Genomic DNA, 26,710 nt, shown 5'->3' on the forward strand with positions numbered 1-26,710 from the left:
TCTGGGTCTGGGCGCGGTTCCTCAGCTCTTCAGCTCAAAGCAAGCGCTCTACCACTTGAGCCACAGCGCCACTTCCAGTTTTCTGTTGGTTAACTGGAAATAAGAGTCCCATGGACTTTCCTGCCCAGGCTGGCTTTGCACTGTGATCCTCAGATCTCCTGAGTAGCTGGGATGACAGGCGTGAGCCACCGGCGCCCGGCTTGGATGGTTCTTCTCATGTGGTGCTGGGTCAGTCGAGTCAAAAGATCGGGATGACAGGGATTTTACCCACACGGAGTCAAGTTCAGATCAGGCCATAGAGAAGGAGCTAGAGCCCCAGCTCTGAGAGGCTTGTGGCTGAGGTTGCCCTGTGCCCTGGCTTTCCCACACTCCACACTGGCGGTCCTCTCTCCTCTGATTTCCGTCAGTTCATCACCCGGGAAACCGGCCGGCCTGTCACCTTTGCCCCGATTCCCATCTTCGATCGCACACAGAGAATTCATGTTTTAACAAACCGTGCTGAGTCTGACAGTTGCTGCTTTCCTTCTGTCACCAGTTCTGGGCCCCTGGCTGCCTACTGGTTTTTAAAGCTAAAATCCCCTGATCTCCTCATAGCGGGCGTGGGACCGTGTCTAATGATTGCTGGTCTTTCCCATAAGGTTTTCCCCACACATACTAAGCGGCGATGTCTACCATTGTGGTCTCAAAGGAAGGACTTCCCCTGGGAGGAGCGTCTTTGTTGGTATTTCCACACATCATCTGGTGTCGGGCTTTCCCTCCTGCTTTCGCCTCGCTTGCTCTGTCTCATTAGAGAGCTAATTGCCTTTGTAATTCCAGATTGAAGGTACTTGGTGAAACGCAGACCAGGCCCTCGCCAGGTGCTTGGGAGCGTGCAGAGCTGGAAAAGTCAGCTCCAGTTTGCTCCAGCTCGCTCCGGTCCTCTCTGCTCGGCTGCGTGCATCTCACTGAACACGCGGCAACCAGACCACACCGTGTTTGATGATACACAAAATCAAGAAAAAGGTTAAGGATTCACTCTCTGGGCCAAGGGCTAACACAAAACAGGATTCTCAGAATAGAGACGTAAGTGAACTTACCGAGTCTCCCTTGTCTTCTTGGATCTGCCGCGAGGCTGATGTTCAGCAGAACTTCCCTGGCAGCCGGGGCTCTTGGTGACAGTAATCAGATGCCCGCAGGAAGCTGCCAAGCACGGAGGGCGCATTCCAGGCCCCCCGGGCCCCTGCCCAGGGTGGGGTGCCACAGGAAGCATGCACCAGAGCCAAGACAAGGCCAGGGCCTAGGTGAGGCGGCCCGCCGGGCTACGTCCTGCCTGCACAGACCCTGTGCGGCCTGCACGAACTGGGCTTTTCTGGACTGCTCCCACCACGAGTGACCAGAGAGACGGGAGTCTTCACTGTCTGCTCAGGAGCTGCTGTGCGGGCGAGGCCGCCGCAGGGGCATCGGCGGCCGTTTTGTTCTGTGCTGTGCATTTACCTTGGCGTAGCACAGCAGAGAAATGGCAGAGTGAAAGCACAGTGGAGGAGGTCTGGCCTCGGCGAAGCGGGGGCTGTGGGGACGGGAGGCTTAGCGTGAGCGCAGAGAGGCTTTCTCCCGTCCCCTGCCTGCAGTTCCTGCCTGCCCGGCCTCGGCACGGCGCTCGGAGCCCGGGGACGTGGGACGTGCAGACACCACCCTTGGGCTTTGCATCGCATCTCGGACAGTGACGAGGCGTGGCCGGGCGGACTGGGTTTCCTGTGCGGTCAGTGGGTGTGCGGCCGGCGGGGGGACGGGGCGGGCAGGTGGCTGACGGCGCCTCTGGGCCGCGGGCGCACGTAGGATCTTTACAGGGCTGGAGCGTGAGGGCCGTCCGGGAGGGCAGCCCGAGGGCCAGTAATTGGAGTCCCTCCTTCCTTCTCTCCCTGCGTGGCAAAGGCCTCGTGGCCTTCCAGGCCGGGCCAGCGCCCTCCTCCGCACCAGCAAGCAAAGCTCAGTGCCCTTCTCCTCCTGCCCCACCCCGTCCCCCTCCCCGCCTTCCACGGAGAGGAACCAACAGTGGGGACCGGCGGCTGCCAGGCCGGGACACCCCCGCAGCGGCCGGCGGCAGGCCAGGAAGACAGACGCTGCCTCCTGCCGGACTCCGCCTCCTCCCGTTGGAGAGGAGACGTTCCCAAAGTCCCAGAGCTCTCTGCGCCTTTGCTCACTGCCTGGCCTCTGGAGCTACCTTGGCACCCCTCTCACATGGCTGAGCTGAGCTAGTGGAGGATGTGAAGTAACTCACGCCGGGACCTGATCACACACCAGACGCGTCAGAGGAGCTCGGTGACTGTCGTGGAATCCTTCACAGTTACACAAAGCCGGTGAGCGGAAGCCCCTGCCCATGCGCGCCTCGTGTGTGTGTGTGGGGGGGGGAGCAGCTCCTCCGTGGCCAGGGCGAGTGCACCGTTCTCAGCTCGTGCTCGTGCGGCTCCACCTGTGCGTATTCCAGAGGCTGGAAGGGCGAGAGGCAGACGGAGGCCTGCCCAGCGGACTCGCCCCGAGCCGCGCGTCTCCTGCCCTCCTCCCATCCCTCAGGCTCTGCACCGGCTTTCCCACACATCCACCCCATGCACACATTCCACACGCTCACGTGTGACACTCGCCGCACGCTCCAGCGTGCACACACATGCCTTCACACCACACGTGCGCACGTGCACCCAAGGCTGCTTCTTCCTGCTCTTCCTGCCCGCTGTCGCTTGGTTGCCTGTCCTCCGACAGCCACTTCCTGGTGTGCGTCTGTCGGCTGTTCACTTGCTCTGACACGCTGGCCAGTCCCGTCTTCCATGGGTTCTGCTCTATTTCTTCTCACAGCTTGATTGGCTCCATCTTCCTCTGTGTACTTCCTTCTCAGGCAGGTGGTAGACAAATTCCTTTCTAAGTCCCTCTTCCTCTTCCACATCAGATTTCCCACGACTTCTCCTCGCTCGCCGCCCTTCCTTGCGGGGGGAGCTCAGCCAACCACCCATTGCCCACCTGGCCACAGCCGTGGCGCAGAGGGTTAACAGAAATATCAGCATCTAAAGGCAAACTTCACTGCAGCAGGTGCACAGCATTTGATGGGATAATTAAAGGCAAAACATTCAGTCTTTGGTTGTTTGTAGATGATGATACTTCTTTTGTTCATTCTTTAAAAACTTGCTGTTAAGCACAAACACACTTGCACGTGACTGTAAATCATCTCGACACTCAGGCCACTTCTGTGGGATGGTAGAAAAGCCAGTTGATTGACAAGAAAGTTACCTGTCCATTAGTAAGCAGAGTGTAAGATTAAAAAACCCTAGACTGTTGTCTGATGTCGACAGGAAATTTAACGAATGTGGGAGTGGTTGGCAGAGGTAGGACCGGAAGCTCAGGGATGGCAGAAGCCACCTGAACCACCAGAGGCCAGAGTTCACCTCGGTGTAGGACATTCCCGCAAGATGTTACGTCCATGACTCCAGATTGCTTTAAAGAGACATCTCTTTTGAAGTTTTTTTAATATGAAGAGCAATCACAATTGAATAATTCATATTTTTCTCCAAAACATGATTTATTTTCAAATCTATTTTGTACTGACAATAACTTAGATTATAATTGACATTGAAAATACTCGTCATTGTCCTATGGTCTCTGAACGCCAATCTAGTGGCAGACCGGCTCTGCTTTCATGATTACTAGCTTTTCATCCAGTCCTAAAGGCTCTCGTGGCCCCCGGCCATTATTCTAAACTCTGAAGGTCTGTGTCTTCTCCAAGGACAAGGGACTCTCCGAATATTAGATCAATGCCGGGAAAGAAAATTTATGCAAATTCTGTCTTCCAAGCATACTTGGGTAAATACTTGTGCATTTTTAAAGCAAGAAGACCCTCACCAGCAGCCAGGTGCTAAAGATGAACCCTCTGATGAATTTAAAACCTATCCCGACCACAGCAGCTGGCGGTAACGAGTAAAGCACAGAGGCAGGACACGCCCATGAATGCTGCTCGGTTCTCAATTAATCAATAATGAATTGAAAATAGGCTGCTCTCACCGAGCTGGGAACGTGATGGCACCTGCATCTTTCCAGGAGGGAAAAGCAGCACATTCTCAATTGTTTCCCCTTGCGTGTTAGACTCGCTGGACACACATCTTTGGGGAGGGCTGGGAGTTAACCAAATTGGCTTCTATTCCAGTAGCAATTGGTGTCTTTAGATCATGTTCAATTATCTTATCTGAGAAACACAAATGTATTTCACAACAAGCTAAAAGGTAGTCTCTTTGATGTTTCTTGGAATTGAGTTGCCTCGTTCGGTGGTATCATCTACTGTCTGCCATTCTATTTCTCAGTCTTGTGGTCGTGACCACCAGGCCGGCACTCTGTTGTGTGAGCCCCTTCCAGCTCATCTACCTGATGACGATATGCAAGTTTGGGGTTGAAATAGTAGTATAAACAATGATTGATCTAACACAATAAGCAAAGTATTTGGAAGCATGACTCGTGGCTACAGTAGATTTTCTTGGGGAGAGAAAGCTGGTGAACCCTCTGATGAGAAAACAGTAGCTGCTTCACGTAACCATCTCCTCCCTCTGCAGAGTCCTTCTGCTTCTCTAATCGAATGTAGGAGTTAGTAGTGGTGGAGACTGGCTCTGCACCTGTGCGGCCTGAACCTCCGTGCAGGCCTGGAGCCCCAGGGCCTGTGCTCGGGAGAAGGCTCTGTGGGCCTCTCCTGAACTTCTCAGCAATGAACAAAGTGCACTTGCACTGGACACTGGACTTTCAGACTGTGGATCCGAACCCGTCACTCTGCTCCTATCATTTCCCCACAAGACCAAAGATGCCAAGGCATCTCTGCATTTCTCGCCGCACTGGCGCCTGTGAACTGGGGGTGGGGCGGCCCTCGAGCCCAGAGGCAGCAGCCCTTCCTTCCTTCTGAAGCAGGTGCTGCACGGGCGTGTGACCGGATGGAGGAGCAGCAAAGTATGAACACACTTTAAATGGGCCTAGTTCTGTCCTCCAGTGACTGCATGGCTCGGGAAAGATAAGAAAGGTATTTCATACTTAATGTGATTCATATCAGCGAGAAGCCAGCACCGAAGCCCGGGGTGGGGGATTTTGACTAAGGATCACAGTGTGAACCCGAGGGATGGAACAAACGCCAGGAATGCACTCGGTCTCCAGCCAGAGGCGGTGGGAGCGCAAACCCCAGCCCTGCTGTCATCTGTGACTAAGTACATTTTATTCTTCAAACTGGAGTTTTCCACCTGTGTTTGCTCTGGGAAGCACACTTCTTACCTTGATTTCTCTAAGATAAAGTAGAAGGACAAAAGCAAACACTCCTTTTCCTGGCACCGCTTACGCGTGGCTGGCTGACCATGTGGCTGGGTTCCGGCGAGGTCATCTCAGCAGTCTGAGGCAACGGTTTCCCTCTTCGGAGAACAGGGTCCGCTCTGCCCATCTTTAAATGCAGCGCCACACCCAGGCCGGCTGACACTGCCTGCTGCCGCAAGAGTGCGCATGCATCGTCTAGCTTTGATTTCCTTTTGTGTGCAGCAAAATGAGTTTTTTGGGGGACATTCCTTACCCCACCAAGGTTCTCTAGATTCTGCATGATGATAGGATGCACTGGCTCACTGAGTATTCAATTTGCAAGAGTGATTTTGTGCTTGCATTATTTCTGGAACGTTCCATTTTTGGGTCATGCTGACAGTGGAAGAGTAAGAGGACGCAGGAACATGGATGCCCAGCAGTGCGGACTAGCCTGGAACGCAGCGAGCACCAGGTCCGAGTGCGAATCCTCCTCTGGCCGTGCTGGGGCCATGGTCACACGCTTGACCTCGGGGTCAGTGTGCTGCCTCCAGGCGTCAAAGATGAAGCTGCAGGGAGGAGCCTCACAGCCTGCCACAGCCAGTGAAGACAAGAGCCTCTCTGTCTGGAATGGATGGACACGGAACTAGAACCGCAGGGACACACTCCTCACGCCCAAGTGCGTGCCAGGTATGATCGGTGAGCCATGCACACGGCTCGGGCCGGCCGGCAGTGGGCTTCTGCACACAATGGAGGGCCTTCCTGCAGTCCCCCGGGTCTGTGGCATACACCGAGTAACTCATCCCAGAATCCTGCTGCAATTGTGGTAGCAGACGCAGAAAAAACTCAATTTAGTTTGTTCAGTGTTGGTTTTATGGCCTATGCTAGAACAATGTCCTGAGTTCATAAACCAATGAACAGGGAGGAGGGAGAAGAGGATGCCGGAGTGGAACTATTTGGGGTTTTATTTTATAATTCAACGTTCAAAAGAGCAATTTGCAAGTTCCTTCAATTACCAGGAGCTGCCGACTTTAATAATAACAATAAGAAGAACCGCAGCTAAAACTTAGTTTAGTTTTAAAGTCTGACTAAGCCTTTCGCCAGGCAGGCAAAGCAAAGCTCTTTTTCCTAATTTTAGAAATGCAATGCAAGTACATAATCGAAAATTGGACTGGATCAAGCTCACTTCACAGGAAAGCTTGAGCTGAATGCTCCATGAATATTCAGACCACAGCAACCTGTTTGAAATTGCTTTTGGGTGTAATTCCAAGATTTATGCATTTTATCATCTCCTAGGCATAAAGCCAAAGGCTAAAAGAGCAGAACATGAAAAAGCAGAACCTGAATTATGTTCTAAATCCTGCCGGGTTTAATTTTCCTTACAAAGCAGGATGTTAGTTTGCCACTTACATTTGCCCCTTGCAGGCCTGTGGAAATACCTGGCTTCTTGTTATCAGTGTCTGAATTGTATTCATTTGGAAGGCTCCAATTTTGGGAACATCATTCTAAATTACCAGGCAAGCGCACACAACACACATTCATAAGCAAAGGCAGACTATGGCAAGAGAACAGTGTAAGTGGGACCTCGTTGGGGAGGGGGGGGGTACAGGGGTACAAGGCCCACACCTGCTCAGAAGGCACTAAGGGGCGTGGCCAGGGGTGTGGCTAGGGCGTGAACTGCTGTGGTGGAAGACTCACCCCTAAGAAGCTGGAGCTTTACAGCCTTGGTGTAAAACCAAAGAAAAGAGCAAATAACCTTGGAATGGAGACAAAAACCTAAAAACCCAAAACAACTGAGGAAGCCGCCACTCACTCAGACCCTCGTTTTAGATGAACCCATGACGGATGCACAAAGATGAACACGCATTTGGTGACGTAGGAATTAAAGAGTTGGCCATGCTCGCTCTATGCTCACTTGGATGACCTTTACAACAACGAATTGTTAAACATAAAACTAGAATTCATCAGGTGGTTGAGAGAAGCAGTAATCTAAAATGTAATCTCTTATTGTAGATGTAACATTTTAACTTGTAGACACTGTGCAGGGGTGTTCGCATGCATTTGTGTCATTCAAGACAGATCAGGGAGGAGAGGCAGGCTGGCTATGTCTGGCCGTATTGTCTTCTGGAATGCAGAGGGCTCCTGTCACCTATGTGGAGTTGTGCACATACACGTTCATGATTTTAGAAAATGACTGCAGGTATATTATACTGTAATGAAAATCTAAAAGGGAAAGGGGAGGGAAAGACAAGGAAGTAAAGAAGCGGAGGAAAGATAAGGGAAAGGGGCGGGAAAGTGCATGCTAGGGCTGCATTTCTTACTCTACCCATTTGCTTAACTGAAATAAACACAGCGTCACAGGGCCCAGAATCTGGCTGTCCAGCTCATAATGAGGAAACATGTAACTACTGCTGCTGTGGAGAGGCTGTGTGCCGGCATTTTCAGACTTGTCACTTAACCATCGCAAGTGTCGCTCTCTCACACATGCAGTTTTCCTGGTTTGGGAAGCTAGACTTACAAGTTAGTGGAGGAAAAGACAAGACTGTCCGAGGGCTCTACCAGTTTTGCATTTGAAAGCCACATCCACACCGGCAAATTTTCTGTCTGTATGCCAAGTGTCTCTGTCTTACTGTCCAGAATTTGTTTGCCATTATGTTGGCATGACACGTGGCCACCACCATTACAGAAAAGTGCTCTGGACACGGATGTTGTGCCTGCAGGCCTTGTTTGTGACTAGGGAAGAGTTTCCCATGTAAGCTTTCAAAGGCAAAAGGTTGAGCACAAATGACACACATCATCACAGCGCCTCAAGGCCATGCATCTCAGTCCCTCGAAGGCCACTCGCGTGGCCGTGTCTCTACTGCACTCGGAGCATACTCACCCCTAACAAGGAGCTCTGCCTCATCTGACACACTGTCTGCTGTGGTCTGCACTCTGCAGCCATATCTCCCAGCATGCACCAGCAGGATGTTTCTGATCATTAAATCTGCAGAGGATGCTTGCTGAAAGAGGGATGAAGCACCAGTTTAAAACGCTGCAAACTGTCTGGGTTCAGGTGGTTTGGGGAGGGGGACTTTGATGTTCAGTCAAAAGGCCCATCTTTGGCTTTACAATGTATATGACAACAATTCCGAAGTCAAACATTCCCCATCTTAAAGAATACATGGAAGCTATGGTCTTTAAACAATTCCCAATGAAGTCTTTAAGCACTGAGTACTGCATATCAAGATTTAGTATCCAGGACATTTAAGAGTTATTAGGATATATACAAACAGATCATATCCTTCACAAGATAGGAAATATCAGTAGGGAAAATGATTGCTTTATTCTTCAGAGACAGGCCTACTTCAGTGGTGAGAAAATGGTGCTGACTTGCGGGAAATTAATTGAGAAGGTGGCTGTGTAAAGGTCACGGATGTGGCTTTACTGAATGGTGCCTTTTCTAAGGACCGGTGGGATGCAGACAGACAGAGCTTAGGTGACAGACGGTTGGTCCACACAGTCTGTCTTTATTCAGCACAGACTCATTCCTCCTGCAACCTCCAGGGTCAGAAAGCAGGCCAGCCTACATCTCGTCAACAAGCCACCGAACACAAAGCAGGCTCAAAGTACTGCTTCTTCTTGGGAGCTGGGCAATTAGCTGAAGAATAACAACTGTAGTTAGAGATCTCTACATCCAGGGAGGCTCCTCTAGGCACGTCCACTCAGGGAGCAGGACAACCCTTCAGAGAACAGATTTAGATTACCCTACTATGATAAGAAATTACACACTTTATGTACAGATGTATATATATATATTTCAACAGTTTTCTTTTAAACTTTCACAGAAGATTTAAATTAATGATGATGTAGGGCTTGATATTGTTTTTAGAAAATAGTTTATCTTAATTTACATACATAAATAAGTGGATATAGTATCTGAGGTAGAAATATTAATTACCACTAGTAAATACACATGCTATTTTTTTTTGTTTTTGGGTCCGGTCGTGGGGCCTGAACTCTGGGCCTGGACGCTGTCCCTCAGCTCTTCAGCTCAAGGCTAGCGCTCTACCACTTGAGCCACAGCGCCACTTCTGGCTTTTTTCTTTTTGCTTATGTGGTGCTGAGGAATTGAACCCAGGGCCTCAGGCATGCAAGGCAAGTGCTCTACCACTGAGCCACCTTCCCAGCCCACACAATTTTATTTGACAACAGCATTTATGTCTTTTCTGATAAAATATTAAATGCGTCCAATAATGCACTCAACACTCAATATGGGTACTGACAGCTGACATTCAACACATTCTCTAATGATGTGTTTTGATGACTGGAAATAACAGTTTTGCTGATGACACAGATGAAAGAGGACACACATTTTGACTCCTTAATAAACTTAGGATGACAAGATGTACGAAAGAGGATTTGATGTGACAGATGACAAGTCTGGAGTCACGGTCTGTCTACTGGCTTGATGAAAAGGAAGACTGGGCACTGAAAACAAGGATGAGCCCGGCCCATGGAACGCCACCTTCTCAGGATGCTGCGAGGCCAAGGCTCACGGTTAGCACAGCCCAGGAGGCATTCTGACCACCCAGCCACAGGAGCAAGAGTCCTAGTCCTGGCCGATCTAGGCATAAAGTGAGGCCTGGCCTCCGAGATGGGCAGAGCCAGGGGCTGGAGACGCGGTTCGAGTGATAGAGCACCGCCAGGCAGGTGCAAGGTCCTGAGTTTTAAAACAAAAACAAACACAAAACACCACCCTGCCAAAAAAGAAAGGGCGTACAATGTCATTCTAAGACAAGCAATACCACTCACGGGTCATCTGCCGCTGAGTTGAAACGGGCCTGGAAAGCCACGAGCACACCGCGTGTGGCCCTTGCGTTTGGACAATGCTCTCGGCTCCCTTTTCTGTTGGTCGGTCTTACGTGACTACCATGAGTGTTGCAGTCATGTTTCTTGCATTGCTTACACAGCTTGGTGCTGACTATGTCTGCCCTGTCTGCGTGCACAGCACCCGGCTAGCTGGCAGGGACGCGGGGGGCGGCTGTACGGAGCTGCTTCTTCACACTGCCCGGGTGTGGAGGGGGCGTGGGGTGTGGCCGTGTGGGGTGCAGAGGAGATGGAGGGGGTGGAGTGGAGGGGGGGCGGGGCGGAGGGGGGAGGGCGGAGGTAGGTGGGGCGGCGGTGGCGCGGGGCGCAGTGGCTCAGTCTCCCCTGGCTCACAGGACCGAGGCTGCGTGGGGAAAGCTGTCTTCTCTCCGTGGGCCTCATGGACTTGGCCGTCCTGCACGAGCATGCGTGCGTGGTTCCCCAGCGTGGTTCAGCAGCCGCAGCCCCTCGCCCCCTCCTTTTCCCGCGTCTACTTCGAGCCGTCTTTGACACGGGGCTCATTCACTTCCTTGCACACGTGCGTGCACCGTGTGTGGACTGCAAGGTGGCCTAACTTGCTAGTTGCGCCTGGCCCCGGCTGTTTCTGTGTTGGGAAGTGTGTTCTGCTTCTTTCCTCACGCGGTTCGTCTCTGTGGACACTGTGCTGATTCTTTGTTCACGTCTCATCTTTCAGAAAGGTTCTGTGAACCAGGGCCGCCCGCGTGGAGGACCCAGAGCCTTCGGATTTCTAACGGCAGCTTTGCTGGGCGTGAGGCATGTTCCGTGGCTGTGTCCACGCCGTGCTGACCGCCCGTCCACGCGGGGGTCCCTGCGGTCACTCACAACCCAGATGCCTGCGGAGGATGGGCGAGCCTTGACACACACTGTGTCAGCCACACTCCCCTGACGCGTCACTGGAAGTCTTTCTCCACGTGTGGTGATGACAAGCAAAGCCGTGTCTTCCTCAGTTCTAAGAGGATGAGCAGTGAGTCTCTTGCTTTATTCCTTTATTTTTTATTTATTTTTGGTCCTGTCGTGGGGCTTGAACTCTGGGCCTGGGCGCTGTCCCCCAGCTCTTCAGCTCAAGGCTAGCGCTCTACCACTTGAGCCACAGCGCCACTTCCGGCTTTTTTCTTTCTGCTTATGTGGTGCTGAGGAATCGAACCCAGGGCCTCATGCATGCAAGGCAAGCACTCTACCACTGAGCCACCTTCCCAGCCTGTTTTATTCCTTTATTATCATTATTGCTTACAGACAGGTCTGTTTATCCACTCACATTTGAACTATTACAAAGAAAGCTCTTAAGATCATTTGTGTGCAAATCTTCAAAGTGATAATTTCTTCTGGGTCTCAGATTGATTCCAAATGTCTGGGCCTCTCCCAATGTCACTGTGTGTGTGTGGATCCTCCATGTCAGCGTGTGTGTGTGTGTGTGTGTGCGTGTGTGTGTGTGTGTGTGTGTGGATCCTCCATGTCAGCGTGTGTGTGTGTGTGTGTGTGTGTATCCTCCATGTCAGTGTGTGTGTGTGTGTGTGTATCCTCCATGTCAGTGTGTGTGTGTGTGTGTGTATCCTCCATGTCAGTGCGTGTGTGTGTATCCTCCATGTCAGTGCGTGTGTGTGTATCCTCCATGTCAGTGCGTGCGTGCGTGTGTGTGTGTGTGTGGATCCTCCATGTCAGTGCGTGCGTGTGTGTGTGTGTGCGTGTGTGTGTGGATCCTCCATGTCAGTGTGTGTGTGTGTGTGTGTGTGTGTGTGTGGATCCTCCATGTCAGTCTGTGTGTGTGCGTGTGTGTGTGTGTGTGTGGATCCTCCATGTCAGTCTGTGTGTGTGTGTGTGTGTGTGTGTGGATCCTCCATGTCAGTGTGTGTGTGTGTGTGTGTGTGTGTGGATCCTCCATGTCAGTCTGTGTGTGTGTGTGTGTGTGTGTGTGGATCCTCCATGTCAGTGTGTGTGTGTGTGTGTGTGTGTGTGTGTGGATCCTCCATGTCAGTGTGTGTGTGTGTGTGTGTGTGTGTGTGGATCCTCCATGTCAGTCTGTGTGTGTGTGTGTGTGTGTGTGTGTGTGTATTCTCCATGTCAGTCTGTGTGTGCGGTCTCTTCAAATAGCGCCTGTGTGTCCCTCACTGTGTTGGGCGCTGTCCTCTCCCGTGGGTGGTGAGAGGCGGAGGGCTTGGGAGCCGCCGGGCTGGCCGGCTCCTCCGGGGAGGAGGGGGTGGCGGTGGAGTCTGCTGCGGGGGTCCAGGCGGGCAGCGGTGCGCGCAGTGTTGGCCTGTGAGGAATTCTGCAGCGGTTTCAAGGTGGCACTTGTTTGGGGCAGATGGTGCCTCGGGGCCTCACACTCCCGCAATCGTATCTGAGCAGTGCCCGGCCCACAGCTGCTCCGGGACACGGCGCTGGCAGGGCCGCTGCGAACCCCAGCACACGAAGCCCCCTCCTCAGTAGGTCTGTGCTGGAGGCAGATGGGGAGAGGACCAGCCGGAGAGGCTCTGCTTCACTTCCGCCTCAGCCTGGGATCTATAGTGACAGAGCTAGTCACAGCTCCACCATCAGGAAAGCTCTAGAACAGCCACGGCACAGAAGCAATCGCTGCGCTTGCAAGTTTTCCCCACACGCGCGTGCGCACACACACGCGCGTGCGCACACACACGCGCACGCACCCACCAGGCGTTCCCTAGCCTGTGTCTCTTGTCCAGACAGGAAGTGACACTTTGAAACCTGCCACAGGCGTCTGTGGCTGCCCCTGGGGTCTCGGTGGACCACAGTGTCACAGAGACAAGTCCGTTTGTCCCACATGACCAGAGAGCAGAGAGCAGCGTGCTGTGTGACCCCCGTGAGAGCTGAACAGCTAGCTGTGCGTGATGGGCTGTGTTAAAATAGTGCAGGAATGGCAGCAGGAAAATGATTTGAGCGTGCAGGGATCAATACCCGTCGCCTGTGGGCCCGGTGTGTGCAGCTGTGTAGAAACCAGGGCCAGGAGCCGGGCCTTGTCTGCGAGCAGGTTAAATGTTCTCGCAATTTATTTTTAAATTTAGGGTTGTGAGATATTCACAACTTCTGAGGTGACCATAGTGAGTATTTCAATGACCAGAATCTTTAGGCTAGCGGCATCATCTCCATTCATGGCTTCATGTCTGATACTGAGAATTCTTTTGCCCTACTTAGAAAGTTACTCATGCTTAAAAGAAGAAAGTTCCTGAATTAACAGTATCTCATTACAGAAGAAGGAATCTGGGGTTGTAGTCTCTGTTTTGTCATGTCTTTCCCAGGCAGGAAGATTCTAATCAGCTTCAAAAATACTGAGTGGAGGAGCTCACAGCCCGTCAATGTCAGGACAGACAACGCAAACCATGGCAGCCACTTTCCAACCAGAGTCGAATATGGAAAGAAAAGTTCAGTGAAGAGAAAAGGTAGAATTAGATAAATGTGTCACTCAAAAGCCGACTTTGAAAAGTTCAAGGTCAAGGAGTCAAATTCAACTGATATTTTCAAAACGAATCAAGACACCTTGCTATAGGAAGCTCAGTTTTAAAGGGTATCTTTAATGCATAAAACCACAAAAATGATAGTGATAATAGATCAATATGGTGCCCTGTCATGTTTCAAAACATGCGTATGTGTTGATGTACATTTGTGTGTATTTATCAAATCAGTTGAAATGGTGAAATATATCAATATATCAATCTCTTCAAACACTTATCACTTCTGTTTTGTCTTCTAGTCCTGGGATTAGAACTCATGGTCGCATGCTGGCTTGGCAGATGTTTTACATTTTGAGCCATGCCACTAGCCTGGAGTTTTACAAGTTCTTTGGCCAACTGAGTTTCAAGGACTTTCCTGTGAAGGCTAGCATTGAAATGATTTCCAACTCTCAGCCTCCTGAGTCACTGGGACTACAGGCATGAGCCACAAGCACCTTGCTCATGTATCACTTCTTTATGGTGAAAGATTCAAGAGCCCTCTCCTCTATATTAACAAATGGCTCTTGGTATGCAGGGCTTTTATTTACAGTTGCGTCCTGGCAATCGGTGCTCATGAGTCCTTATTCCCGGTTGGCTGCAGATAGGAGGGTTTGCTCCCAACCTATTCTGTTAAGTTAGTCTATGACTCTGCCTTTATTAAAAAATCTAAAAATTAACTTGATCTTTAGCCTCATGATCTACTTCTGGGAATCTGCCCCATAGAAAGATTGTTGACGTGCAAGAATATAGCACTGACCTTAAGTCTCTCCATACATGGAAGAAATACACCTCCATAGGAAGGTTGTTAAGTAGGTTATCATCATACCATGGAGAATTTTGAACCTATTTCTTAAAAAGGGTGAATTTTTCTAGGTGCTGGTGGCTCACGCCTGGAATCCTAGCTACTCAAGAGGCTGAGATGTGAGGGCTGTGGTTCAATGCTAGCCTAGGCAGGAAAGTCCATGAGATTCTTATTCCAATTAAACAAACAAAAACACCAGAAATGGAGCTGTGGCTCAAGTGGTAGAGCACTAGCCTTGAGCAAAAAGGCCCAGGACCAGCAAAAAACAAAAAACAAAAACAACACCACAAAAACGCACTCTCTATTTTTGTCTTAATCAAACACATTCTACAATGTGTTGACACCTAGAAATGTCACAGTTGGTCACCTTATCTTCACGGAGGTGTTGTATGCAGCCTGTCTACCGCCTGCATGTGAACTGGCTGTGGTGGGGGCTGCAGCCTCCTTCGTTTTGTGTGCACCAACTATGGTGGAACTCACGTGTCGCCTGCTGAAAGCGGCTTGTGGAAGCCACGTGCTGCTGCGGCGCTCCCAGGGCAAAGGCCACGTCTGAGTCCACGCAGTTTAACCCACGTCTCAATGCCTTACTATACATTCCCCACCTCTGCTCTTACCTTCTGATCATCTATTTGAACTGTTCTGAAAAAAACAGTTTAATTCTCAAAGTTTAAGCTTTAAGAATGCAGTCATAGCCAGTGTGCAATGTGTGCAAGTCCTGTGTGGTCTGTTATCACAGCTGCACAATAATCCATATAGATGCATGACTCCAGAAGCAGAATGCAGTGGAAAGGAGAAAATGACTGCAATCTAGAGTAGTTATTAATTACATTGCCGCTGTAATGTCTCTTTTCTTGTATCTCCACCAGCACTGGGGGTTTGTAACACCGTCTTCACGTACAAATATGTAACACCTGATTCCTTGATCCTCTCACTTCCCAGCATCCCCTGCGTTCCCTCTCCTGATGGCTCCCTGCTGGACAGTCCTTTCACATCCATGCCCATCACCGTCTCCATCACCATCTCCATCTCCATCACTATCTCTACCACCGTCTCCATCACGATCTCTACCACCATCTCCATCACCATCTCCACCACCATCTCCACCACCATCTCCGTCACCGTCTCCGTCACCGTCTCTACCACCATCTCCATCACCATCTCCATCACCAACTCCACCACCGTCTCCACCACCGTCTCCACCACCATCTCCATCACTGTCTCCAACACCATCTCCACCACCATCTCCATCACCGTCTCCACCACCATCTCCACCACCATCTATACCACCGTCTCCACCACCATCACCGTCTCCACCACCATCACCGTCTCTACCACCATCTCCACCACCGTCTCCACCACCGTCTCCATCACCATCACCATCTCCATCACCATCTCCATCACCATCACCATCTCTATCACCATCTCCATCACCATCACCATCTCTACCTCCATCACCATCACCATCTCTACCACCATCTCCGTCACCGTCTCCGTCTCCGTCACCGTCTCCACCACCATCTCCATCACCATCTCCACCACCATCTCCATCACCATCTCCACCACCATCTCCACCACCATCTCCGTCACCGTCTCCGTCACCATCTCCACCACCATCTCCATCACCATCTCCACCACCATCTCCACCACCATCTCCGTCATCGTCTCCACCACCATCTCCACCACCATCTCCACCACCATCTCCACCACCATCTCCACCACCATCTCCGTCATCGTCTCCGTCATCGTCTCCACCACCATCTCCACCACCATCTCCACCACCATCTCCATCACCGTCTCCATCACCGTCTCCACCACCGTCTCCACCACCGTCTCCACCACCGTCTCCATCACCGTCTCCAACACCATCTCCACCACCATCTCCATCACCATCTCCATCACCGTCTCCACCACCATCTCTATCACTATCTCCACCACCATCTCCATCACCGTCTCCACCACCATCTCCACCACCATCTATACCACCGTCTCCACCACCATCTCCATCACCATCTCCATCACCGTCTCTACCACCACCTCCACCACCGTCTCCACCACCGTCTCCACCACCATCACCATCTCCATCACCATCACCATCTCCATCACCATCACCATCTCTACCTCCATCTCCACCACCATCTCCACCACCATCTCCACCACCATCTCCACCACCATCTCCATCACCATCTCCATCACCATCACCATCTCTACCTCCATCTCCACCACCATCTCTATCACCATCTCCATCACCACCACCGTCTCCACCACCATCTCCATCACCATCTCCATCACCATCTCCATCACCATCACCATCTCCATCACCATCTCTACCTCCATCTCCACCACCATCTCCACCACCATCACCATCACCATCTCTACCTCCATCACCATCACCATCTCTACCTCCATCTCCACCACCATCTCTATCACCATCTCCATCACCATCACCATCTCCATCACCATCTCTACCTCCATCTCCACCACCATCTCCACCACCATCTCCACCAACCACCATCCCCACCCCCATCTCCATTGTTACTTCCATCACCATCTCCACCATCATCTTCGCCAGCATCCCTACCACCATCTCCATCACTGGCTCCACCACTGTCTCCATCCGGGTCTCCACAACCGTCTGCATCATCATCTGCACCACTGACTTCATCACCACCACCCCTGCAGTTCTGTGCTCACAAATGAGCAGAACGGTGCTGGTTGGTCGTCTGGACTCAGCCTTTCTCGCTCCACACGGTCTCTAGTTTAGTCATCCTCCTGGAAAAGCCATGTGCGTCTCCTCTCTGGCTGAGCCCCGCAGCAGTCTGCGGTGCGTGCCTACGTCCACGGTGTGCGTGCCTGCGTCCGCGGTGTGAGTGCCTACGCGCACGATGTGCATGCCTACGTCTAAGTGTGTGCGTGCCTGCGTCCGCGGTGTGCGTGCCTGCGTCCGCAGTGTGTGTGCCTATGTGCACAGTGTGCGTGCCTACGTCCGCGGGGTGCGTGCCTGGTCTGCGCGCGTGCAGACCGGCCGCGGCCCCGTGGCCTCCCCCGCGGGGTGTCCGTCGGGTGGCCGAGCAGAGGCGCCCCCGCGGCCCCAGCTCGCCGTCCCAGTCCCCCTCGCGCTCCTCCCTTTAAGGCTCTCGGTGGACCTTCTTCTGCCGGAGGTGGGAAGCTGTTCCCGCGGCCGTCTCCTCTTGACTGTTCACAGCACCTCATGGCCTCGGCCTCAAGGCCGGGGCGGCTGCGGGGCGGCGTCTCCCCAGGGCCCGCGCGGGGTGAGGGGAGGAGCGGCCTGTCCCCAGCCCCGGCGCGGGTGGGCCTGTGTGCTCGGGGGCGTGGCCAACGGCTGGCCAGGGTGGGGCGGGGATGACAGCGTAGCCAATGGCTGGCCGGGTTGGCTCCTCCCCCCGCTGGCTCCTCCCCCGGAGGTGGGGCGGGGATGACAGCGTGGCCAACGGCTGGCCGGGTTGGCTCCTCCCCCCGCTGGCTCCTCCCCCGGAGGTGGGGCGGGGATGACAGCGTGGCCAACGGCTGGCCGGGTTGGCTCCTCCCCCCGCTGGCTCCTCCCCCGGGGGCGGGGCGGGGATGACAGCGTGGCCAACGGCTGGCCGGGTTGGCTCCTCCTCTGCTGGCTCCTCCCCCGGGGGCGGGGCGGGGATGCCACGCGGCCTTCTGGGGTCTCCATCCCCTCTCCGCCCCTCGGGAGCCCACCAGAGCCCCGTGGGCGGTGGACAGCGTGGCGCTCACGCGAGTTTGGGGTCAGCGTTGATACGCGGCCCTTTGGTTGGGCGTTGACGCTCACAGGCCGCTTCCCTAGCTCACGGCTGGCCTTGTCGTTGCCAAGCCGGCTCATGGCCATTTGTCCAGTTCCCTTTTCTCTGTGGGGAAAACTCCCGAGACCCGCCCACCAGAGTGCTACTGACACTGTCACGTGATCCAACCCCAGACCCACCCACTGGAGTGCTACTGACACTGTCACGTGATCCAACCCCAGACCCGCCCACCGGAGTGCTACTGACACTGTCATGTGATCAAACCCAGACCCACCCACCAGAGTGCTACAGGCACTGTCACGTGATCCAACCCCAGACCCACCCACCGGAGTGCGACTGACACTGTCACGTGATCCAACCCCAGACCCACCCACCAGAGTGCTACAGGCACTGTCACGTGATCCAACCCCAGACCCGCCCCCACCAGAGTGCGACTGACACTGTCACGTGATCAAACCCAGACCCGCCCACCGGAGTGCTACAGACACTGTCACGTGATCCAACCCCAGACCCGCCCCCACCAGAGTGCGACTGACACTGTCATGTGATCAAACCCAGACCCGCCCACCGGAGTGCTACAGGCACTGTCACGTGATCCAACCCCAGACCCGCCCCCACCAGAGTGCGACTGACACTGTCACGTGATCAAACCCAGACCCACCCACCAGAGTGCGACTGACACACTGTCACGTGATCAAATGGCCCCTGGAAGCAGCCAGGGGTCTGAGAAGCTAAAAGCCAAACATCCTAGCACTCAGGATCCTTTAGAACCAAACACAAAACAGCTGCAGAAAGAGACTGTGAAACGAAGGCAGAATTTCAAAGAAGTCTCGGAAATCATGGTTTCCCAGCCTTTGAAGACCACTGAGAACCGCTGCAGCCATCCCTGACGTGGTCGCCTCAGCAGCGGTTCAAACCGCCAAGCACAAACGGACGCACTGCAAGTAACGGGACAGCCTTCTATGTTCCTAGCTCTCAAACCCAAAGGAAAAGCCTCTCCTATCATTCCTCCTGACAGGGTTTCATGAGGTTGCGCAACTCCTCTGCAGGTTCAGTGACATCTCGGCACACGGCAGCGTCTGGCATTCCCTCAGAATGACGCAGGGCCCGCAGAGCAAGTCACTGTTTCCCCAACACCACTAACTATACTCACCCTCAGTCACCCATCTCTCATTTCGGTATCCTCAGGCGAGCACCCTACCCTGTCCCTCCGGTGATTCTTCAGATGGCGTCGAGGGCAGCAGTGACTGTAGGACTGGGCCACCATGCCCAGCCTGTCTTTGAGACAAAATCTAATAAAGTAGTGACTGCCTGAGTCTTACACCGTGATTTTCCTTTATCCACAGTAATGCCAGCTGCTTGGGAAGCAGATTCGGTGCAGCTGGCTTTCCACTGACACATTCTGAGTGGTTTATGGTATAGAAAACTTTATAAAGATTTACTGGCTCATCAAAAGAAGTCCTTGTCAGAATGAGAAGATGCAGGTGGTTCAGTCGAGATCTACGGATTATGCTTCAATGTCCACTTACTGGATGATTAGTAGAAATTTATGTTATGCATGCATTTTAGAAAGACTAACAGGTCTAAGCAAAAGTTATTAAGAGTGACCTGGAGTTAGATGAGAATTTGGTTTACTAAACATGAATAAATCAGGACTTCATGGTCAAAGTTGGGAAACACAGTACCAATAGTGGTACTCATGGTCAATTTCCAAAGACACCAACACTTCATTCCAGATAAATTAATCTCTTGGTTTGATTAAAAAGAGTCCAGAGAGAATAAGAATTGTGAAAATCTCATCTGAGCTCATATATGCATGGAATAGAAAAATAACTCTGGGGAAAAAGAGAAAGCCGCTGGAGTGCTAGATGCATGTAAGTGAGTCTCGGTGTCTGGGGCAGCTGAGTGGGTCACACGTTTAACTCCGGGCTCTGCAGTCCAGACGCAGGCATTCTATCAGGAGGGAGGGCATTTCCACCTTTCCTGAGCCAATAATCTGAAAAATCCCATGTGTCTACGAGTACAGCACTTCCATTTCCTGCTGAGCCCACGGAAGCCAAGCTATGGATCTGATTTCTCCCGCCAGGGCCACGACTCAAGTCGTCTTTACCTGTCAACAAGTTTTTGTGTTCTGCTCCTGCAAAATACACAGTCCCACAGCAGCCCAAGAGACACGCAGATCTGCACACACATGCAAAACCCCTCTGGAGGACGCAGCTCTGCCCACGTGTACACACACACACACACACACACACACACACACTCAGACCCCTCTGGATGATGCAGCTCTGTACCTGCATGCACACACACACACACACACACACACACACAGACCCCAGTGGAGGACGCAGCTCTGCACACACAAGCACATACACCCCACCGGAGGACGCAGTAATCACAGCACTTGTCACGCTCTGAAAGTGCAGCACAGGGATAAAGTCGCTGTCACGGATGAGGCTGGACCGCACTTAAATGGCCGGCCAGGTCTGCACACGCGAAGGCCTGACGCATTACCTGACTGAGTCAGCTCCACACCCGCCAAGGCCGAGACTCCTGCTGCCGGCTGAGGGCAGCGATCTGCCTGTGAGCGTCAGCGCAGAGGAGGGGGGGAGGATGAGGAGGGGGGGTTGGAAGAGGAGGAGGAGGGTCGGTGTGAGGAGGAGGGGGAGGGGAGGACGAGGAAGACGAGGAGGGGAGGGGGAGGGGCGTCGGAAGAGGAGGAAGGTATATGTGTGGAGGATGAGGGTCGGTGTGAGGAGGGGGAAGAGGGGAGGAGGAAGGGGAGGGTCAGTGTGGAGGAGGGTCAGTGAGGAGGAGGAGGAGGGTGAGGAGGAGGAGGGTGAGGGTCAGTGAGGAGGAGGAGGAGGGTGAGGAGGAGGAGGGTCAGTGAGGAGGAGGAGGAAGAGGTGAGGAGGAGGAGGGGGGTGAGGAGGAGGAGGAGGGTCAGTGAGGAGGAGGAAGGGGAGGGGGAGGAAGAAGGGGAAGGAGGGTGAGTAGGAGGGTCAGTGAGGAGGAGGAAGGGGAGGGGGAGGAAGAAAGGGAAGGTCAGTGAGGAGGAGGAGGGTCGGTGAGGAGGAGGAGGGTCAGTGAGGAGGAGGAGGGGGGTGAGGAGGAGGAGGAGGGGGGTGAGGAGGAGGAGGAGGGGGGTGAGGAGGAGGAGGGGGGTGAGGAGGAGGAGGAGGGGGGTGAGGAAGAGGAGGAGGGTTGGTGGGGTCACTGAGGAGTGGGCGTGACGGTGCTCCCGTGGGGCCTGTGGGGCCCCCTCCTCCGCCCCTCCTCCACAGCGTCTCCTGTCCTCCCCACCTGCCCAGCAGCTCTGCCCTGGGGCTCCTCCTCACCACTCCGCCCATGGGAGCACTGCTGGCCACTGTGCGGCCAGGCAGCAGGCTAGAGCACTGCGGTCAGCGCTGGGGAGCACTGCTGTCAGCTGGGGAGCACTGCTGTCAGCGCTGGGGAGCACTGCTGTCAGCTGGGGAGCACTGCTGTCAGCTGGGGAGCACTGCGGTTAGCGCTGGGGAGCACTGCGGTTAGCACTGGGGAGCACTGCTGTCAGCGCTGGGGAGCACTGCTGTCAGCTGGGGAGCACTACAGTGGGGTCTGGGGAGCACTGCTGTCAGCTGGGGAGCACTACTGTCAGCTGGGGAGCACTGCTGTCAGCTGGGGAGCACTGCTGTCAGCGCTGGGGAGCACTACAGTGGGGTCTGGGGAGCACTGCTGTCAGCGCTGGGTAGCACTGCTGTCAGTGCTGGGGAGCACTGCAGTTAGCGCTGGGGAGCACTGCTGTCAGCTGGGGAGCACTACAGTGGGGTCTGGGGAGCACTGCTGTCAGCTGGGGAGCACTACAGTGGGGTCTGGGAAGCACTGCTGTCAGCTGGGGAGCACTACAGTGGGGTCTGGGGAGCACTGCTGTCAGCTGGGGAGCACTGCTGTCAGCTGGGGAGCACTACAGTGGGGTCTGGGGAGCACTGCTGTCAGAGGTGTGTTCTGCTCTGTGTCCCTGGGGCCCGCTGGCCTTGTGACTGGACTGGACTCCTCCGTCCCTGACGCTTCTCCTTCGGAGCCCAGAGCAGATCAGCTACACTTCCTTGGATTTCTGAGCTCTGCTCTTCTTCTCTGTGTTGCAGACTCATATTTCTTGTCCTCATGAAGAGGGCATTCACAAGCACAGCACCTCCCCCTCCTCCCTTGCACAGCCAGACACACCTCCCGGAGAGGGCAGGGGAGATAGAGTGAGCTCTCTGCTGCCCTTCCCTAACCTATCTTGGGTCCCAAAGTCAGCCCAAGCCCACCAGTATTTGAAGCAAGCAGGGAAAGGGGAGGCCACTTTGGAGGTAGCGGGAGAGTCGGGTGTGCGCTTATTTCTGGACAGCATTTTACTGTGCGGAGAGTGGGCGCGCTGAGGTCGCCTGCTTCCTCAGGCAGCTTTGCCGGCGTGGCTGTGTGTGCTGAGCGGGCTCTGTGCCTGGGCAAGGCCCGGTCTGCACTGTCAAAGGTGAGAATCCAGCCAATGCCCACAGGGATGCAGCAGGTGTTTGTGAAAAAGATCAGAGACGCCTAAGAAATGGACGGCACTGAGAGGAATGTGTAAAAAGGCAAGAACAAAAGTTCTACAATCACCTTCATTCATTTTCCGGGTAGAATTGTGGAGAATGCTTATTTCTATGGCAGGTTTTAGTCATTTTAGAAATCCTTCATGCATCTAATCAGCCCAAATGGAAAAGACCGAGACAATCTATATTTGATGGTATTTCTGCACCACATCTTTCTACTTCATGATATTACAAAATCTCTAAAACAAAATGATCAAGTGAGGTCAATTAGAGAGAAAGAAAGCCACAGTCCAAATATTTTGCATATAATTTAGCCCAGACCATTGGGGTGTATTTAATGAGGTGAGTAACGCAGTGGATAATTGTTTCTTCCTGAGTCTCTCTTGCTCATTACAAGGTAAACTAAGATGAAAAGGTTTAATTTTGGTTGCACTGGCAAACGAGCAGCGAGAGCTCCTCTCCACTCCTTCACTGTGAGACTGCTGGGGTGTACGGCAGAAGGGGCTCAGCGAGGCGGGGGCAGGTTACCCCGTACCTCACTGTGGGGTGAATTCGTGCCTGGGCGTGGGGTCACGCAGCTGACAGGCTCCGACCGGATTCAGCTGGAAGTCCTCTCGGCCCAGGGCTTTTTTGCTGTTTCAAAGAATCTTACATTCTAATCCCAAATGAGTTTAGTTTGGGCTCGTGAGACCTATGGACTTCCAGTGCTTCCCAAGGTGTTGAGGAAGAAGCCTGACATTATTAATAAGTGACACCATTTTCAAATGGATTTTTGGCTCTCACTCTCCGAGCATCATGGAAAGATTCCAGACGCCCTCCCCCCCCTTCCCTTGCCTCTCTGTCTCGCTGGCTCTGCTGCGCGCTTACATTGCCAGCTAGTCACGGGGAGGGGCTCTTGTGTCTCTGTGGAACCAGGGCAGGCACTGTGGCAGGGGAATGGGTTGGGTCGTCTTTTGCTGGCTGCCATGTAGACACACGAGTAAAATGGTACAAGAAACGTGCGTGTCCATGGCTGTCTGAGGGCCTGTGGCGCTGAGGCCGGGCTGCAGGCTTGGCTGGTGGCTGTGGGAAGCGAACGGTCCTCTCTCAGTTACTGCTCCTTAGAAGGACGGGATGCTAGCTACTCTAACAGTTCTTTAAAGGACACAGAGGCCACCTCAGAGAACTGCGGAGAAGAATAGCAAAATGGCAGAGCACAGACTCATGATGGATTCCCAAATTCTTTGGGGGGGACGGTTCAAATCACTATTTTCAGTTTGACATGACACAGTAGGAAGACAGTAATTGTTTAATCGCATTGACTTTTCCCTGTATTTTCCTTAGCTTTTCATGGACAAAACGTTCTTATGGGAGTCAACATTTCTAAAATCATTATGCAACAAGTAATAAGTAGTGTGCAAACTTACAGCCCTGATGCTTTCAAAATGCCCGCCGTCCTTCTCGAAGTCAATGGGCTGCCCCCGGAGCGTCCAGTGGAAGGTCACCTCCAGGCTGGCGTCGTGGATCGCTTTGCAGTTCAGAACAACGCTCTCTCCCACGGTTAACTCCGTCCTTTTGGGAGTGAGTTCGATCCTCGTGGGCTCTGGAAGGAAGAGCACCTGGATGAGCCCCACCCACCGGCAATCCCATTTGATTAGCTGCAAGCACCGGAGGGTGTGCATGGCGTGACTGCTCCGGGGCTGGGCTGCTGACCGGGGACTGGGTGAGGCGGCGCCTCTCGAGAGGGGCGGGTGCTGTGCTCACCCGTGGGTGCAGCACAACTGATTTAGAGCTGCGGCTGATGCAGCAGCTCACATGGAAATGAGAGGCGTGCAGGCTGCTCTGGCCGCCGGAGGAGGCCCTTCAAGTAGACAAAAGGGGCTCTGGGACCAGTGCTGTGCGTCTCAGGGGAAGTGCAGGGCCAGGCCCTTGCCCAGAGGCTGTAAGGCAAGGGCAGTACCTTCCTTCACCCACCATCTCCGTGGAGGAGGAGCACAGTCCTCCCTGTGCCCTGGGCTCCACGGCGCCCTCTGCAGGCAGAGGAGCAGAAGCCATCCTTCGGCTTATGAAATAGCACCTGCTGCTTGTGGTTGGTTTAATTGAGGTGTAAGAAAGACAATAACGCCGAATGGAAATGTTTCTTAAGCAAACATATTGACCCATAGTTTCAAAAGCCATTTGATGGGTTCAGAGCAACTCAGCAAGGACCGGTAGAGCTGTGTGCAGGGTGGAGCGCGGCATGCGAAGTGCAGGGGATGAAGCAGGGCTGGCCTTCCTCACGGCCGGAGCTGCGTGCGCCCGCAGGCACTGGGCCCAGCGCTCCCAGGAGCGGAGGGCAGCTCTTCTAGTTCTCCTCCGTGCAGGACTCCAGCCGTCTGAGAAAACACCGCTCCTGACCACGGAGAAGACCCCTTTGCCTCCACGGTCCTCCTAAGCGGGGCCTGGGAAAACGTTCGCTCGCGTGCCAGCGTCCCCGGGCGTCCCCGAGGTGCTGGGAGCCGTGTGCCATGCGGCCAGGCCCGCCGAGTCCCGGCTTCGTCGAAGACAGGGAGGCACCATGCCGTCCTCCCAGCTCAGAGAGGAGGGACGGTTAGGGCATGTTCTGTCTAACTCACGACAAACTAATATTTGTGTTGTCTAAAATGGTGGTGTATTCGGCAGCATCGTTTCATTATGCAAAAGACCCACGGGCTCCAAGGAGGGGGAGGGAGCCCTGGGGACGGGGTGAAGATCTTTTAAATTCTGACCTTTCCCCTCAACGTTTGCTCTTTTTCTAAGCTCCACTGTGGCTATCTACAGTACATTTTTATTTCCAAAGACAGAGAAAAATGACCGGTTTGGCATCATCAGCGGACAGCTTGTCAGCAGTGCATACATCTGCAGTGCTGACCCTAATTTTCAAAAATATTTTCATAGCCTAATGCAATTTTCTGTAAGGAACCTGGTGGTGAAATAAAATCAAATTAGGTACACACCTCTGTTGTGAAAAATATCCTTTGTGACCTGAAGAGATTTTGCTGCTGAGATACAAGATTTTATGTCACTTGTTAGCTGCCAAACAAAAACACTCTGGGCATCTAATTTCAAACTAGAAAATGAAGAACATAGTAATTCTATTGAAACATAAATGTGTGTGAAGTCCAAGGCTGCAGACCGGAGTCGGCCGGCTCCCGCCAGCTCCTGCGTCCCACACCCGATGGGCAGCAGACCAGCCCCCGACGGCCGCTGATGTCATGGGGGGGAGTCCCTCCCCCACATTCCCCACACACTCTGTGCGTGGTTCAGAGCGTGCCGGGCTGCGCACTGCATGCCTGAGCAGCTGAGGCCGGGAAGGAAACTTCCTGAGGTGTTATCATTTCAATTGTTCTGGCAAGGCAGAATTTGAATATTTCTACCAACCATGGGTTTCCTCCTCTTAGTGTGTGTAAATGCTGGGGAGCTGGCTGGGAGCTGGGAGTGCAATGCACTGTGCATCCGTGTAGACGCACGCGCACAGGTACCCGCCCGCCCCCGGCACCCCCTCCCCCCCACCCCGCACGCAGCCCCTTCTCCTCACCTTTGACCCACAGGGAGGCGAGGATCTCTGCCGTGCCGAAGCTGTTCTCCGCGCGGCACGCGTAGGCGCCCTCGTCCGCCCTGGACGCGCTCAGGATCTGCAGGCTTCCCTCTGGAAGAATAGCTATTCTGAAAATTATTAAAAAAGGTTTTTCCTCTTTTACTGCAAATCAACGGAGAGACACGCAGCTCTGCTGAAGGCTGCCAGCACTGCTCGGTGTCGGGAATAAAGCGAGATGAAGGGCCGTGGCAAACGCGGGGTGAATCCAGGGAGGTTTTGCCCGGGAGACGCGGCGCGCTCGCCACGCACGCGGCTCTTCTCACGGTCAGAGGAGCGAGGGCTGCGGGTTCATTTTTCTTGTGACAGCTGGTGACAGCCAATTTTAAAACTGTGGGGAAAGGTGACCCCTGAATTTGGTGATTACGTGGGCTGCTGTAACTACCCGGCAGTATTTTACTATTTCACCTCAA

The 26,710-nt window shown here is 53.4% G+C and overlaps 1 protein-coding gene across 1 annotated transcript in view; it reads right to left on the bottom strand.

Annotated features, from left to right (window-relative positions):
* Cntn5 (contactin 5) overlaps positions 1-26,710 on the bottom strand; it is a 281,993-nt gene that overhangs the window by 45,432 nt on the left and 209,851 nt on the right. Inside the window, exons 12-14 of the mRNA XM_042682983.1 lie at positions 26,241-26,368; positions 24,112-24,287; positions 8,159-8,279 (exon numbers count right to left, since the gene is read on the bottom strand). Of these exons, the coding sequence (XP_042538917.1) occupies positions 8,159-8,279; positions 24,112-24,287; positions 26,241-26,368 (425 nt within the window). The remainder of the gene's footprint in view (positions 1-8,158; positions 8,280-24,111; positions 24,288-26,240; positions 26,369-26,710) is intronic.

This window comes from Dipodomys spectabilis, unplaced genomic scaffold (genome assembly GCF_019054845.1).
Source record: "Dipodomys spectabilis isolate Male_0828 unplaced genomic scaffold, ASM1905484v1 ptg000076l, whole genome shotgun sequence".
Classification (NCBI taxonomy): domain Eukaryota; kingdom Metazoa; phylum Chordata; class Mammalia; order Rodentia; family Heteromyidae; genus Dipodomys; species Dipodomys spectabilis.